Source organism: Pagrus major, chromosome 8, assembly GCF_040436345.1.
Source record: "Pagrus major chromosome 8, Pma_NU_1.0".
Taxonomy (NCBI): Eukaryota; Metazoa; Chordata; class Actinopteri; order Spariformes; family Sparidae; genus Pagrus; species Pagrus major.
Window position 1 is genome coordinate 19,270,877 of NC_133222.1, and position 17,282 is coordinate 19,288,158.

The 17,282-nt window shown below is 41.4% G+C and overlaps 1 protein-coding gene across 1 annotated transcript in view; it reads left to right on the forward strand.

Annotated features, from left to right (window-relative positions):
• Positions 1–17,282, forward strand: part of LOC141001587 (unconventional myosin-IXAa-like) — a 106,332-nt gene that overhangs the window by 73,343 nt on the left and 15,707 nt on the right. Inside the window, exons 10-22 of the mRNA XM_073472709.1 lie at positions 4,794–4,915; positions 6,390–6,531; positions 9,314–9,509; positions 10,152–10,271; positions 12,426–12,501; positions 12,875–13,018; positions 13,242–13,281; positions 13,385–13,507; positions 13,690–13,770; positions 13,862–13,972; positions 14,703–14,825; positions 14,910–15,059; positions 16,650–16,951. Coding sequence (XP_073328810.1) covers positions 4,794–4,915; positions 6,390–6,531; positions 9,314–9,509; positions 10,152–10,271; positions 12,426–12,501; positions 12,875–13,018; positions 13,242–13,281; positions 13,385–13,507; positions 13,690–13,770; positions 13,862–13,972; positions 14,703–14,825; positions 14,910–15,059; positions 16,650–16,951 — 1,730 coding nt within the window. The remainder of the gene's footprint in view (positions 1–4,793; positions 4,916–6,389; positions 6,532–9,313; positions 9,510–10,151; positions 10,272–12,425; positions 12,502–12,874; positions 13,019–13,241; positions 13,282–13,384; positions 13,508–13,689; positions 13,771–13,861; positions 13,973–14,702; positions 14,826–14,909; positions 15,060–16,649; positions 16,952–17,282) is intronic.

Sequence of the window (17,282 nt, forward strand, 5' to 3'; positions counted from 1 at the left end):
GCTAATAGGACCACACCAACTACAAACCCTCAGTGAGATGGAGGAGGGTGTGTGTGTGTGTCCAGTGTTTACACTCAACATGCCAATTGGTGCTTGATTTCTTTTCTCTGTGAGGACGGTATATCAAAGTAGGAAAACACATGACAGCCACCGCCGCCTTAGGCAAACACAGTATCATGTTTAACGCATGAGATGTCTTGATTCGTAAAGAAAAAACAAACGTGGACAGGTTTACCTTCATGTGATAGAAGAAGAAGAAGAAGAAGAAGAAGAAGAAGAAGAGGAAGAAGAAGAAGAAGAGACTCCTGCTGCCTACTGTTACTGTTCCTCACTCCTAAATAATCCTGATAAAGTCAATTATCCCTAGATTGAAGAGCAAAGTTTTGATGTCTCGATGCAGATTTTCCGACCTCTACACCCTTCTTCCAATCACACAGTTCAGCTCATTCCTTGACGTCATTTTTATGAGTCATTCTGGTCGAGTCCCAGTTGCGCTCTTTGTAGCCGGACCACAAACAGCACAGCCCACTCACAGATCAGAGCTCGCTTAATGACAACACAGCGCACATGTCTCTGTCAGTTCTCTGTGTGCTTTTAAAAACCACCAGAAGTTGCTCCAGCTCACATGATTGCACCACTGTTCCTCCTGTCCGCTCGATAAAAACACTCTGCTGTCATAACAAGAGAGGAGGGCGCTGAGGGAGGGAGAAATCTAAAGAAAGAAGAAATTGAGAGATAGCAGCAGACGTGGAGAACTGCACAAAAACACCCACGGCCTCCCTCACCTCTCCTCAACCACAATGCTGGTGAACACATTTCAGAGGACAGACACAGAGCTGACTAACAGATGAAGGGATGTTAACAACCACCGCAACAGATCTCCCTGCTTTCTTCAGCACAGCAGAAAGCCTGAGGGCATTTGTTGCCTACAAATTGGATTTGGTTTGGAGATTTTTACATCTGTATCTTTTCACTGTTATGTCTCTCTTTTGAAAGTGGTCAGTGGACAATACAAAGCGTAGCTTCATGTATTTCAGTGTGAGTTTTGGGGACACTGATTGTGCTTCCAGAAATGTTGAAATTATTAATCATACATATGGTGGACATCAGGGAATGTCAGCAGTGAAATAAGTACTTAAAGGGTAACTCCACCAACTTTACAGGTGTGTTTACAGGTCTAGGGGATTACTACTGCACATGTGAATAAAGTAGTATAAAGCCTTTTGTGGCTCCAGAGGAAGCTGCATGTAATCTGATAAAGTGATGGCCATGTGCTCTGAGATGCTCTGACTTACATTTTGCTGTTGTTGTTTTACTGTCTCCATTTTAGATAAGTCTGTCATTTTCATCCGACCTCTCCTATCTGCTGCAGTGTTTTGATTTAATTCCCCAATCCTCTCTAAACTCTGCAAGTTTGCCCTCAGGGTCCAGAGAACTGATGCTTTTTCTATTTTACCGATGAATGCAATTTTTCATTGCATTCACTTGCCATTCTAAGTCTATATCAGGGCTTCAAACAGCCTGCAGAAGAATAAACCAGCAAGGACCCCACACCACTGGACATGAGGACCAATATGTTCAGACAAGGGCTGCAACCAACAATTAGTTATTTTCTCAACCATCATTTTGTTGAGATAATGTTAGAAAATAGTGAACAATGTCCGTTATAGATAACCCAAATTCAGAAGTTAAGTTCAGATTTTAGGAAACAGTTATTTTAAAAAGTTGCCATTTAGTTTTCTGCTCATCAACTGAGCAGTAATGAATTGTTTAAGCTCTACTTCAGACAGTAGCAGCTGGTGTCATCGGAGGTCATGTGAAAATTTGAAGACTTCTCATACAGTGTTCAAAATAATTCTCCTAAAGCAGCTGTTTCTTCATTGCTGGATCTGATGGGCACCTCATGATGAAACTCGGCTCGCTTTCGCTGGCCCAATCTGGTGTTAGTCAAATCATAACTGAACCATCATCTTTGCGTGCCTCACATACTGAGTCACAGCTTTGCAGTCCTCCGACCGCCGGGCCCAGCTGTTTACGTAAATGTGCCTATGTAATATAATGGCTGATGAACGTGTGCGTGTTTATCTCTTTTTATCTGAGTGTCTGCATCTAATTGTCTTTCTCCGAGTCAACACATGTGTTCACAAACTCTCTCACAGACACAACAAAGTGAGCCAGATGAACTGAGTCAGCCGTCGCTAAGTGCTCGGCTTGATGAGATCTAAACAAAAGCACACGCGTGCGACTTTTTTACGGCTCTGTTTTCATTTTGCCTGATCAACGCCTGAACGAAAACAAACTCACCACATGTTCCGAATGCCTCGTCAGTGATTCGGCAGCCTAAAAATTGAGGAGAGGGCAGAGGTGTCGCATATGTTGAAACCGTTTTGAATACTTGACTGCCGTCTCGTTCCAGTGATTGATGGTCACAATATTCTACATTCTTTCCTTAATTACTATAATGGTAGTTCAAAAATAAATGCACCCTTTAATAGATGCATACAAAGTGGTGCCAGGATGCAGATGTGGAGACAAATACATTATTACACCTTCAAAATATTTACAGTACGCACATGCTAACACACAACTGTACACAGATCATTATCGTCATGTTTCCTGCTGGGTTTATTTAGCTGATAGCCCCAATCATTATGCACATTCATTATCCATGCTGGATGTTTTGTGAATGTCTGCAGGCCGGGATGCTTCAGGCCCTGACACACCAACATCAAAGAACAAACTGCGTCAAAGATCGACTGTTGCGTCACCTTACGTCTGCCAAAAAGCTGCACTTGAACACACCGCAAAGACTAGTACTTGTAATTCTGTGCCTGTGTGAAAGGAAATACCTCTCTGTTGATATACGAAAAGTTGTTTTGCTAAAGCAGCATTTTTTTAAGCCACTCTCACTAATATGGCGACTTCTAATAAAAAATATGCCTGATTAAAAGTTGAAAATGGTGCTGGTGAAGAGGCAGAGGAGAATGGGTGAACACATGGATACTACTGTGACAAGCTCAAGGGGCTTTCCCTTTGTTTTTCCATTTCTCTTTTCTTGCAGCCCATCAGAGTGATTTCGCTCACTGACACTATTTTGAATTTAGAGTATCCCTCTTGAAAGTTTTACAGAAGCCAAATCAATGAACATTTGGGAAAGTATGTCAAAACTTTCTCATTTTCATTTTTAAAACCTATTTATCTGGTTTTCCATTGTGCACATTTCTTCCTCCTGCAAAGCTTTGTAACTTCAATTTTGAAAAGCAATACAAAAAGTCCATTAATCTAAGTCCATTAAAACAATTTGAAAGTGGATATCTGAACTTCTGGGTTTTCATGAAATTGACATGCATATTCATGGTATCCATAGAAAGAGACTCTTTGTTTTAGCACCACCATGAGCACAAAATTCCCACTTAAACTAAAGAAACATCAGTGTGAAAGCACATGAAATGTACTCAGCACATTCATGTTCCCCAGAGGAGCAATTTGTCAAAGGTGCACCCAAGATCTGACATAATGTAATAGGCTCATTGCTATTAAATGTTCCGAGCACACTCATGCTTCCAACAGATAAATCGTTTTGTTTGTAATGACCCCACCGCTTTTCATCCAACTACTGGCAAGGCTCTAAGAACAGCAAAATTACCATTATGTTGTTCTTTCCATTATACGGTGTTGGGGGATGCAATTAGTTGGCTGCCATTGGTGCTTTTACCGTTATTTTTATTGATTTATCTGAAACAGACACTCCTTTTCTTCTCTTCTTGTTCAGCTGGGCTCACTGCCTTCATGCTGCTGCTGACCGTTAATGTTCAGTGATATTCAGTTAAAGGTTTGCAGAGTGTTCATGCTCTTTTCCAGCAGGCCGACAGTAAGACACACTGTTACCTGAAACTGTTTACATACCTCGCTCAAATGTACCTGAACGGTAGCTTTCAAGAGAGAGAGAGGAACGTTACGGACTGACCTTCCCGTCACTTTTCATCTGAGCTGGCAGAGGGATCGTAACTGGTGTCTGTAACTGGTTCCTCCCTCAGGGGTATTAAGGGGACATGGGTCATATACTTCAGTCGTCATTGGCCCCTGGAGGCACGTAGACGTTACCAACTGACGACCAACTAGCAGCCAGGTGTTTTCATAGTGGGGATTCAGGTTTTTAGTGCTGTGAAAGCTTCGCTCAGACTTGTTGTATTTATACGGTGGTGAGTGTGCACAAGAGGAACGCATCTGAGTCAAACTTTACTTCTGAAGAAGAAGTTGGAATAGTAAATAAGCAGAGGTCACAGAGGCCATACCGCAGCACAAGACCAAAAACTGAGTGATGCCTCAGGGCAGGGATGCAGGAAGTCACTTTTGGGGGTGCTGTAGTCTAATTATTTAGGCCTTGTAAATTTGGCATGTTATACATTAAGTTCTTTCATTCTTCACGTAAAACACATCATCTCTGGTTGTCCCCGCGATGTACATCTTTTTGTGTAAACATCCAAATGGCAGCAATAAAGTATTTACCATCTTGTCTACCCACTTACTTACTTACTCTCAGTGCCTCTTTGTTGAGAGCAGGTTTGTCTCTTTGAATCTCTCAGTGCTGAAAAATTTCCCGCTGAAACCATCATGAAAATGTTTAACAAACCCCCAGATTATTCTCTTGTGGCCAGCTGTACTATTGTAGTTGTATGTAAACGTCAATATAAGAAGTGTTGAGTCAGTCTCATTCAGGTAAAGGTTAAAAAAAAAGTCAATAATGTCAAGTATTTACCCACATTTTCTTTCCTCTGTGTTTCTCCCTGCAGGAGGAGTACAGGGCAGAGGGCATCACCTGGCACAACATCGACTACATCGACAACAGCGGCTGCATCAACCTCATCAGCAAGAAACCCACAGCACTGTTCCACCTGCTCGACGAGGAGTGCAAGTACGTCACCCGTTGAAATACAGCCGACACTTTAAGAAGCCAAATAGAAAAGTTTCAAATGATATCTAAATAAGTAGCACCAAGCATGCGGAAAGGATATTTAATTGAAGAAAAAAAACACTTTCTGTACACCTGCATGCAGTTAAAGCATGATTTTGCTTTAGAGTCTGGGCTTTTTCCCTGTGTAGGTTTTCAGTGCCTTCATTGGCGTGTTCATAATTTACATTCTTACGTGTCAGAATGTTGTGCAAAGCCAAACATATTTCTTCGTAGCATGCTTTGTTGAAACGACCTTTTGATCACCCTGCGAAAGCGCGTCTTAAGTCGAATAGACAAACTGCTCCCTGTGCAGGTTTTTTGCTCATTAGCTTGATTGATATCAACACTGGGACTTCTGCTTGGGCTTAACTAAAGCATGAAGACAGGCTTATTCCTCCGCCTGCATCTCTGGGTCAGTTGAATTTTTCTCGGTTGTGAAACGCTCTCCTCCTGCAGGTCAGCACTCCGCCTCTGCACCTTTCTCCTCGTAAATCAAATCCAGCGCCCTGCCGCCCGCCTTGCATAAAAACACATCAGGCGGTACACACACAGCCATATTTATCTATGTTAGCTGTCATCTTAGTTGCCACTTAGTGTAGCTGGTTCATCTGGATCTAATAACACCTGGAATGGACCAAATGGTGTGTATATGTTTGTATGTATAAATGTGTGTGTTTTTGTCAGGAGGTGGAGCAGTTTTAGAGAATTAGGGTCAAAGGGGGATCTCTAAAGAAAAAATAAAGGGGGACAGGGTCTCTCTTGGGGTTTAATGCTGCCACAGGAAGGGGCTTCATGCTAAATGATTACACAGAGAGAAAGAAAGACTCTTACAGATCTCATCATTCACAGTTAGTGGAGCTCACGGGGCTTTGGGGCCTCTGGAGAAGTGGATTAGGTTACTGCAGGGTAGGGGGCGAGTGTGGGGGTTCATTTCTACAGTAACTGCATCAAGCTTTAAGACCCCTGCGGATATACTTCTGCCAGCAGAGGTGCAAGGAGGAGAGGTTTAAGATGATATGCAACATCCCTTTAGGTTTGTTGATCCAGCCGCCCAAGCATAGTAGAGAAAGGGTTACATTTCCATGAAGCAAAGGTGAAGAATGTGGAAATAACTTTGGTTAAATTTGAGCTGGAGCATTACATTTGTCATAGTTTTAATCCCCGAGGGTTAGAGGAAAGGAATTCAAGATACTATTTCTTTTCCCAAATTTTGAGAAATGCATGTGATCAGCTGCTAGAGTGGCACTGCCTCGTGGTCTAAAACAGTAAATGGATGGAATGCCTTCTTGAAGAGACACAGATGGCTGTTGCAGAAAGAGAGTTTTCCAGAGGAAAAGTCCTCTATTTGAGTTATCAGAGATTTATTCATAATGTCAACTTTCAACGATGATTTGTGTTTTGAACCTGTGCCTGATGAAATCCCTGTTTCCTCTAGTTTCCCCCAGGCTTCCAATCAGACCTTGCTGGACAAGTTCAAGCGTCAGCATGAAGGAAACAGCTACATCGAGTTCCCTGCTGTCATGGAGCCCGCCTTCATTATCAGACACTACGCTGGTAAAGTCAAGTACGGAGTCAAGGTGAGACGCACGCTCCTGCTTGTCAGTATATGTTATTTTTTTACATGAGTCAAAGTTATAATATGTAACATCTTTGCATTAAAATGACGAACACAACTAGACCTTTGTTATATATATTTCGTTGAGTTGTACACTTACATTATCCCAAATGTTCCCAACAATGTTCAAACCCAGAGAAAGTATGACACACGAGAACAATGCTATTACATTAAAATACCCAAACCAAATGTGAGTGTTTTTTAAAGAAAAATAACATGATTTGTCATGAAGGAAGATTAAATCTCAACCTTGTAAACCTTAATGTTTACATGTCATCGCCAGCAGTCACTCATGCTTCGAAACGTAGCACAGCAAAACAAAGCAGAGGCAAACCGCAATCCGGATTAATGCTCAATCACAAACATCTTAATCATCATGCACGGACAAAACTATAGCAATCGTGAACAGTCACTTGTCTGGAGGTTTGGCAGAGCAGTGAGCTGGGCTGGGCATCTATAGTTTTGTGAAGAAAAAATGTTTTTAGTCACTCTTCATAAAATCTGAGGGTGTATGTTATGTTATATATGTGAGTATGGTAGATAAATCGAGCACTCATAACAAAGTTTTAATTGTCTAACGATGAGGAAAGATATAATATGGCCATTAAATGAAGTGATGATGCTTTGGTGCGAATCAGGATTGGATCTGGATTAAAACTGTGATCTAGATTAAAAAAGGAAATTAAACAGAACTCTTCTGTCTGTGTGTTTAAAGTGTAAAATCAAAACTGTGAGCAGATGAATGAAGCTTCTTCTCACTTCACTTAAACCTTTAAGAAATCCGCAGCAGACCCACTTGTTGTTGTGTCGACCTATTTTTTCAGCTAAATCAAATTCTCTGTTCGCTTCCCAGCTGCGTTTTGATAAGAAGCACATGTGCTGGAGCGGGCCGAGCGTATTGTTGTTTGACTGTATAATATAAATCTGTAACAGTTGGTTATCGTGGATGTGGAAAGGTATCCCGTATCTGCTGCGAGCCAAGGAGTTGTTTGGTGTGAACTGTGCAGCAAGGGCCACAGTCGTGAAATGTGTCTGACGTTGGCTCGGTGGTGAACACACAGCTGATTCGTATCATACGGAGAGAGAGAGAGAGAGAGAGAGAGAGAGAGAGAGAGAGAGAGAGTGTTGAAGGGTTTATAGTTCATGGCTCTGTTATCATAGCACAGCTTCAGTCGAAATATTTAATTGCTTACAGACAGATGGAGCAGAAGAAGAGATGGTGGTTAACTGTGTGTTTGCACCTCATATATAATGTACAGAAGTGAAATATGTACAGAAAATAATATGAAAAGAGATGGGAATTAAATATGTATTTCCAGATTTGTTTTTTATTTCTCACTCCAAATACGGAGATTAAAGGAATAGTTCAGTATTTTGGGAAATGTGCTTGTTTGCGTTCTTGCTCAAAGTTAGACAAGAATATTGACACCGCTCTCATTTCTGTCTGTCAGATATGAAGCTAGAGCCACTGGCCAGTTAGCTTAGCTTAGCTTAGCATAAAGCATGGAAACAAAGGGAAACTGCGAGCCCAGTTCTGTCCAAAATCTGCCTACAATCACACCTAAAGTTCACTAATCAACATGTGATATTTCGTTCATTTAATCCAGACAACTGCCGAGCTTCTCAGGCTAGTAAAGCTGCAAGAAATTGAATATCTAGGTCTAAAACAGGCAGATCCTGGCAGTTTTCTTTGCTGCATGTACATTCTCGTGAAAAGTCGTTTACCTAAACTTCCACTGCAATTTATAATGCTGCTCACTGCCAAAAGTCCCACTTTTCATGCAGTGAAAAAAACAAAAGTTGTGGTTATTTTAAAGTGGAAACAGACAACTTTGCTGAGCATTGCTCTGTGGTATTACTGTTGGCGCTGCTGTCACAAAGACAACATTAGTGACATGGCTAACACTAACAGCCTACCTACTGTCCAAAACAAAGCACTGTATAAATACGTAGGAAGTTTTTGATCAAGAAGAAAGAATGGTAAAAACACATATCAGCAAAGGAACAGACTTGGACACAACATCAGAGCTCTCCAACGGGTGAATGCCCTTTTTTTTTAACAGCCATTACATCATGCAATCAGTTTTTACTTCAGAATGAAAATTTAAGGCAAAAAAAGTTCCAGAGATTACAGGCAGTAACTGGACCATCTAAACAATAGCCCCTACCCCACCCCTTCACTCCACAATAGAACGACAGGATGTCATTTTTAAATTACAGTTTTTGTCCGGATTAAAATCAGGAAGATGTATCATGTTAACTATTGAGCTTTAAGGTGCTGGTAGATGTTAGTTGTGGACCTGTGGACGGAGCCAGGCTACCTGTTTCTCTCTGTTTCCAGTCTTTATGCTAAGCTAAGCTAACCAGCTGTTGACTCAATCTTCATATTCAACAGACAGAAATAACAGTGGTATCCATCCTCTTGTCTAAATCTATCCTTTAATTATGGCGTAATGACAGTGAAGATTTGCCTATAAATAGTTGTAAACTGTTCTACCAACTGGATCTCTACTGTGTAACACACACTGTCCAGAACAAGCCAATATTTTCTGCCTGTGTTTGGGATTTTTTCTATCTTGATGTTGTGATACATACAAAAGCTGCTAAACTTGCCCTTTTGATAAGAAAGTGTTCATGAGATGATAAAGAATCAGGCACTTTATGATCGTCTGTGTATTATTATGGAGCTACAAACTCAGTCCTGAAGAGTAACTGACCCTCCACTGTGTCTTTCCTTCATTCAGGACTTCAGGGAGAAGAACACTGACCATATGCGTCCTGACATCGTTGCCTTGCTCAAGAGCAGCAAGAACGCCTTCATCTGCAGCCTGATGGGAATCGACCCCGTGGCGACCTTCCGCTGGGCCGTGCTGCGAGCCTACTTCAGAGCCCTGGTGGCTTTCAGGGAGGCCGGCCGCAGGCACACCCACAAGAAAACTGGTGAGGAAACGTCTCTAAGTCCAGTATGATCATGAAATGGGGGAGCAGCTTAAAGGTTAAAGGCCCTGAAAATGTATGATGTGATAGATGATCTTAACTTCATCACAAACACACGTAGTTAGACTAAACTGTGATTAATATCTGTAAAGAAAAACTGTTCTCATGCTGCGGTGTCCAAACTCCTGTTTTAATTGGGCCAAGAACAACATGGTGTGTTAGAGGAGATGAAGAGTTTTTACTGTGAGTTGTGCTTCTGCTGTTGATGATGACGAGGAGGAAGAAGAAGAGAGGGTTTGATCTACTTCAGTATTTATTTTCACAAACTGGGAGGAATGTTACAGTGCAGAGTGTTTGAAAGTGTCATCACTGACTTATCTCAGAGGGCTTTGTGTCTTTGTTCTTTTCACTTGAAGAATTCTCTCTTTAATTCTTCTCCTTTTGTTTTGTTCTGCGCCTGTCTGCTGCTTTTCTTCTCCTGTTCGCTGGTTCACCTTCTCAACACTCTCTCCTTTTCATCTCTTCTTTATATCCTCAGATTACTCATAATTTCTATTTTCTTTTTTAACATATGAAAATATTTTTCCTTCATGATATTCATTGCAAAACATGAAGTTTCCTTGTGTCTCCCTCTCTGTGTTTTAGGGAACGATGCAGCCGTTCCCTGTGCTGTTGTCAAAACCGTCGACAGCTTCAGTTTCCTTCATCACCCGGTTCACCAGAGGAGCCTCGAGATCCTTCAAAGATGCAAAGATGAGAAATACAGTAAGTGACGCCAAATACCTCAAGACTCACTGCCATATTGTGAAATGTGAATAACAGATTTTCTAAAGATTTTTGACATTTGACCGCAAAAATTGAGAAATTCCCCTGAAAAATAATAATGGACCATACAGGTATAAAAGTGATGAAGGTAACTTCTTTATGGTTAATGCTTCGGTGCCTCAATCATTTAGTGGAGTTGTTTTCAGAGGGTAGAAGAGACTAAAACACGTACATTAATTTATAATTTATATGTGATTTATAATTGTTTCAGTCCAGTACAAATAATTTAAAATTCATGGCTGTTTTAAATGAAAACTTGACATTTTAATATATATATATTTTTAATATAATACAAATATAATAGTGTTTGATAACCACAATTGAGGATCATTGCAAAAAATGTGTATTTATTGGCCAATATATCGATATTGGAATTTTTCACTCCCTGATATCAGTACTGGCTCCAAACCAAAAATCAGTCGGGCTCGAGTTCAAACTGAATTTTTAAATATACATTTTTTAGGTACATTTTTGTAAAAAGAATTATCAAAAAGATGTAACTGCTTTTTTAGTCCTCTATTTATACTGTTTAAAAGACATTATTGAGTTGTCTCTACTTGTAGCCATGATTGTGCTGTTTCCATAGAGGTGCAGGACTTGAGCCAGGAGCGAGTAAAAATGTGTCAGGAACAAAAGACGCCCAGTAAACTTTAATCACTATGTGAAAGGTGCTCCCTGTTAATGGGGATTATATTGGCATGGATTCCTGTCGATAAGGTCTGTTAAATCAAGGTGCTTCTATTTCCCATTTTTTGAAATCCCAATCAGAGTTCCCTCACTGAGCTCAGCCCAGTGAAAGAAATCAATCCAGGCTGTATTGAAAAAGTGATGGATCACTGATGATTCTCAGCCTCAGTGAGGTTTTATTACACTGCTTTTAATAAGATATTGGAAATCTGTGTCATTTTGAGCTCTGGTCAGATTGACTCACCTCACAGCAGCAGCTCATAACCAAACATGTTCTCACACTTGAGCGATCAGAGAAATGAATCAGGCCCACGAGGACCGGCAACGTCTAATGACGCCCCCAGATTTCCTGGTCGTCCTCATTACTGAAATTGATTTCCAAAGAAATTTCCAAGTGAAATCCCCAAAGAGTTTCCTCCACTAAAGGAAAACTCCACTGATTTTACACATGAACATCAGCGCACTAGTCATGGTTAGTACTAATCAGCCTGTGAAAACAGTTGTGTCATGTCTTTGTGTGGCTGTGGAGGAAATGTCAAGTCTGAAAAATAACTCTGGCAATGTCAACAAAGGTTATCTCGACTGAAAAATGGAAATCCTGTGTCACAAACTGATGCTGTGGGATTTGAAGATGTGGGCTTTTACTGCGAACATCTTCGTAGAGAACGTCTTTGATGATGTAAACAAACACTGTGATAGGTTCAATTCTATCTTATGTTAAAAGTCAGATGAGGAGATTGATACCATTACAGCTGCCAGGCGACCAGCAGAGACTCCAGGAAGTTAGTGGTACCAGTCCAGCTTTTAGAGGTGGTGGTCAGCTGGGTCGGGCTGTTTCCAGTGTTTGTTCTAAGCTAACAGGCTGCTGGCTGTAGCTTCATACTTACTGTACCGACACGAGAGTGGAATCACTCTTCTAATCGAGCTATCTTCAAGAAACACAATGAGTGTATTTCCCAAAAAGTAGAACTTTTCTTTTCATTCCTTCCAGTAAACTGGAAACACATGTTCCTCTGCCAGAACCACACAATCACACACAAAACCCCTGGGACTGATGCAGGAAAAGTAATGTCAGTATAAGACAAGAGTAAGATGAAGCGTTAGTAGTGGATGAAAGCAGGAGAGAAAGCAGCAAAGCAGCCAGATACGAGAGAGATAAAGGAAAGGTAGCTGGGAAAAAACTGGGAAAATTCTGGGAAAAAAATGCAGTCTTTGGTAACAACAATGAGGTGGTGGTTGTAGCTGGTCAAAGGTGAAGTAATGGAAGAGTTGGATCTTTTTGCTGTGATTGGAGATGCAGTGGAGATGTGTCAGCTTTGAATCTCATATGTCTCCTCTCCTCTCCTCTCCTCTCCTCTCCTCTCCTCTCCTCTCCTCTCCTCTCCTCTCCTCTCCTCTCCTCTCCAGGTATCACTAGGAAGAATCCTCGAACACCTCTGTCAGATCTTCAAGGCACCAACGCCCTGAACGAGAAGGCCAGCTGGTGAGTATGACACTATACTTTAAGGTTGATACCAGAATTTTAAACATTGGTATAACACTAGCATAAAAAAAGGATACTTGATACTCCTTTCAATACCGCACTGAAAACAGAAAGCCCTCATCACAAAAAGTAGGATCTTTTTTTTCTTAAATTAAACAACCTGCACGCTGTGCTATTACAGAAAAAGTCAGTGAACACAAAGCAACACATTTCAAGGACATAGAGATTTTGTTTTTCTGTCTTCAGTGTGTGCTGTGGTCCTTGGATAGTCTTCATTCAGAGAAAGTGACAAATTCTGTTATTAACATTATCTGAAAATACTCTTGTGTATCAACAAACTTATCAACAAACTTCTCCATCCCTGCCTCTGTAGGGATGGCTACGGTGTTGGCTGTAACGGACGCAGCTCCAGGTCCGGTCGCATGTCCTCCACAGGAAGTCCCGCCCTGGAAGAAGATGGCATCTTCCTCAACTCGACGAGCAGCAAGCTCCTGGAGAGAGCTCAGGGCATCCTACTGTGAGTCAGACACAATCATGTGTGGACTAAAAGGGAGGATATTGGTACTTACGTAGAGTACTTGAGTAAATGTACTCACTGGGTATCTCTGGTTCCACTGCATCAATTTTGAAAATAAAAATAGTCCATTTCATTAATGAATGTATATACTCCTGTAAATGTTACTGTCCCACTCTGAATTATTATAATATCTGTTTTTAAAAACAACATTTCTCACCTTTAGGAGAAACAAAAACTGCAAAAGCAAGCCGACCCTTCCCAAGGTAAGACACACGAGAGCCCCTGCAGAAACAGTTATCAGAGGTCTCACAGCAGGTATCAGCTGACAGACACAGGTTCATATATGATGTGTTTTTGTGTTTGCAGCACTTGTTGGATGTGAAGTCTCTGCGCTACCTGAGCAGCGTGCTGCTCCACGACCGCATCACCAAGTCTCTGCTTCACCTGCACAAGAAGAAGAAACCGCCCAGCATCAGCGCTCAGTTCCAGGTCAGTGCTGCCAGCGCCCTCTGCTGGAGGATCAGTGAATTACAACAACATTAGTGACTCAGCAGCAGCAGCAGTCTGTGATGACTACTGTACAAGATACACACAGATTTTTATACATCAGTGATATTTTTCTTCACATTGAGTAATGATGTGATGTCATGGCTTTGTGTTTGTGTGTGCAGGCCTCCCTCAATAAGCTGATGGAGACTCTTGATCAATCAGAGCCGTACTTTGTCAAGTGTATTCGCTCCAACGCTGAGAAGGTAATTTCTGCTGCAGAAGAACTTCTCTTCATGACTGACTGCTGATTCTATTGTATTGTTTTAACATCTTCTTTCTCTCTGTGTTCCTCAGCTGCCGTTGCGTTTCAATGACAGCCTGGTGCTCAGACAGCTCAGATACACAGGAATGCTGGAAACCGTCCGGATCCGACAATCAGGATACAGCATCAAGTACACCTTCCAGGTAATCCAACCCCTACTACTGTCTGTGCCATGTTAGTATTACAATGTTGTGTATTTGTAGCATTGGGCAGTTAGTTCATAGTGCAGTGATAGAGATTATACTGTTTACCCGTTGTAATGCTCATTTTATTGTCGCTTTCTGCAACCCCGATCCCAAAAAAGTTGTGATGCTGTGTAAAATATAAATCAAAACAGAATCCAATCATTTGCAACAGAAGTTAGGAAGTGTTCCCAAGTCCATGTCACCAAGTGGTGACATCACTTTCTGTTTTATTTATGTTTGAAACAGTGTCCCAACCTTTTTGGGATTCAGGGTTGTATGTATCTCTTTGTATCTCATGCATATACTATATGTTTAGGATTGTTTGTTTTTGTTTATCCTCTCTGTAGCTGTATGTTAATGTGAATCATTCTGCATATTTGCTCTTGGCACTGTGTGTAAGCACACTGTGAACCATCAGAAACACAAGCCAAATCCTTTTTATGTCTCAACATACTTGGCCAATAAAGCTGCTTCTGATTCTAATCTTACTTTTTATTGCTGCACAAACATGGCAAGATGTTGAGATTCACAGTTTTTGGTTTACTAGGACTGTTTTATAGTCAGTGTCTGATTTTGAAAGAGCAGGCTTTCCTAATATAATGAGATGATTAATTATATTCTGTTCTTCACGGGAAACTACCATGAAGCCTCACTGTGTCCAAACTGTTTTTCTGACACCATGTTGCAGGACTTTGTGCGTCACTTTTTTGTGCTGCTGCCTCGAGGCACGAGTCCAACCAAGTCAGGCATCAGGGAGTTTTTCAGACGGATCCACCTGCCACCTGCTGGGTATCAAGTGGGCAACACGATGGTAGGATTTCTAGAAATCAGTCAATCGGTTTCCTTCTTATGTACCATCTTGCAGCGCTAATTTAAATCTCCCCGTATGATGTAGGTGTTCCTGCGGGAGGCGGAACGTCAGCGCCTTCAGACCTCCCTCCACCAGGAAGTCCTGCGGCGAATCGTCACGCTGCAGCGGCGCTTCAGGGCCGTGCTGGAGAGGAAGCACTTCGTCAACATGAGGAGAGCCACCTGTGTCATCCAGGTGAGAAGTCGTGGTAGAAAGAAGAGGTCATGAACATCCCTGTTGCTGTGGTCTCACTCATGCAGCTGAAACATAATTTCATATTCTGATTAGTTATAAAATTATTGCTGTAAGTGCATCATGAATCACTTTAAGAGTCGTGCACCAGCAGAGTTTCTTCCCGCCAACGTTTCTGGAGGAGTTTCCACAGTCCATTAAGGCTACTTCGCCTGAGACTGTTTACGCATTAAGTGATTAATAGCATTGCATTAACTCTTGAAATACAAGGTAATGTCTCTAAATATAGTCACTCGATTAGAGATGATACACATTTATGCCCTTAGGACAGTTTCTAGTTATTCATCTGGCTGTTATTGCTCTCACTCTCTAATGTCTGTCTTCTTGAGGGATTGGCTTTCATTCCAAAATAAGATTCCTACCATTAAAACCTGTGAGATCACTAAAACAGTGAGTTAACATCCATCAAAGTCTTGCTTTTGCTGACCTGCAGTGGTTTAACTTTCATCTTGCTGCAGTGTACAGGTGTACTCCAGGACTGTGTGCCATCGGTTTTGGGTGTGGTTGCACTCAACCACATCCATCAGTGACGGTGCGAGGGGTCAGAGATGAAACATGCCCTAAACTTTCAACCCAAAGACAGCAAAACACTGCTTCTCAGCCTGGTGTCTGGTTTCTCTTCAGGGACAGTAGCTGACTGAATGTGTCGGTTGACTAAACGATTAATAATGTCTTAAACAACAACATTAAAGAGAGATTTTATTTTCCTAACTGAATATTTAAGTATTTATATCAGAGCTATTTCAAGTCAAGCTTGTAAATCTGAAAAAGGGACTTGAATCAGTGATTTTGAGAAGGAAAAGAACAGATATGTTGTCAGACTGCAGACCCATACTGTTACATCTGTCTGAGGAAAGAAAGAGAGACAGAGGGAGAGAGAGAAGGAAAGAAAGCAAACAGTGAGAGGATTGACGGAGGGAGAAAACACTGCATTCAGGCGGTATGTTTTCTCTGGAAGAGCCCTCAGAGGGGAGCTGTCCAAATCTTTGTCAGGCTGAAAGAAAACAAACCCAGAAACAGTGAAACACTGAGCAGGAGCCAATGAAGCGCTGATAACATCTATGAGAAGAATAATAAAGCATGAATGTATACTGCAAACTGCGTTTTGTGCTCCAATCTATTTGAGGTTAGGTAATTGTTATTTTAAGATGGAGAAAGGTTATCTGAAATCTTTGATGTTAATTAGCAAAGTTAGCCATTTTTCAGTAGCTTGCTGATAATGTTTCTGTTTGCATGTGGCAAGAATACAATCTGACTTTTAACACATGTTTTAAACAGAAAAAATGAGAGTTATTCCAGGGTCTAATCAAAATAACGTGAGGCGTTTCAGCCTGTTTGAATCAGTCAAAAATGTCAGTGATGTCTTCCAGATGCAGGTGCCAGATAAGTCAGTCATACTTTGCAGCATGCCATGAATAACATAAATATCAAATTCCCCAAACTTCACTTAGTTATTTGGCCGTCACCTGAAGTAGGTTTCAGGGTAACATGCGCAGTGTTGTAAAAGTAGTTTCCTTTTTTGTTTTCCTGCAGCGATGGTGGCGACGCTGCCTCCTCAGAGACTCCACCATCGACTCACATGATGAGGAGGAGGCGGCGCTGTGTCTGCAGGCAGCCTGGAGGAGCTACAGGGAGCGCAGGAGATTCCTGCAGTGGAAGGACTCTGCCATCGTCATTCAGAGGAGCTGGAGACGTTGCTGTCATCGCAGATCTTTAGCAGCTTTGACGGTTCAAACAGCCTGGAGAGGATTCAGGGAGAGGAATCGTTACTGTCGGACGTACAGGAGCGTGACGCAGCTGCAGGCGGTGGGCAGGGGATACCTGGCTCGACTCAGGTGAATGAAGGAGTTAAAACACGAGTGTCACACCACGTGTGTGTGTGGTGGGAAGTTTAGTAGATCATCATCATCTTCTTGTGGCTTTTATTTTAAATTAACTTTAAAAGACTTAATATGCAAAAACACAAGTTTATAATAATGCGTGGAAATCAGATTAATCTTAGTGTAATCCAATGTACACCTGGGGGATTACATTTCAGTAAAGGACTTGAATCACAATACAAAATAACAGTAATACAAAAACTGGTTGTAATTTTGACTTTTTGACTAAAAATATTATCGTGCAAACATTGTAGTTTAACTGCAACTGTAGTTTAATTAGTTTTAT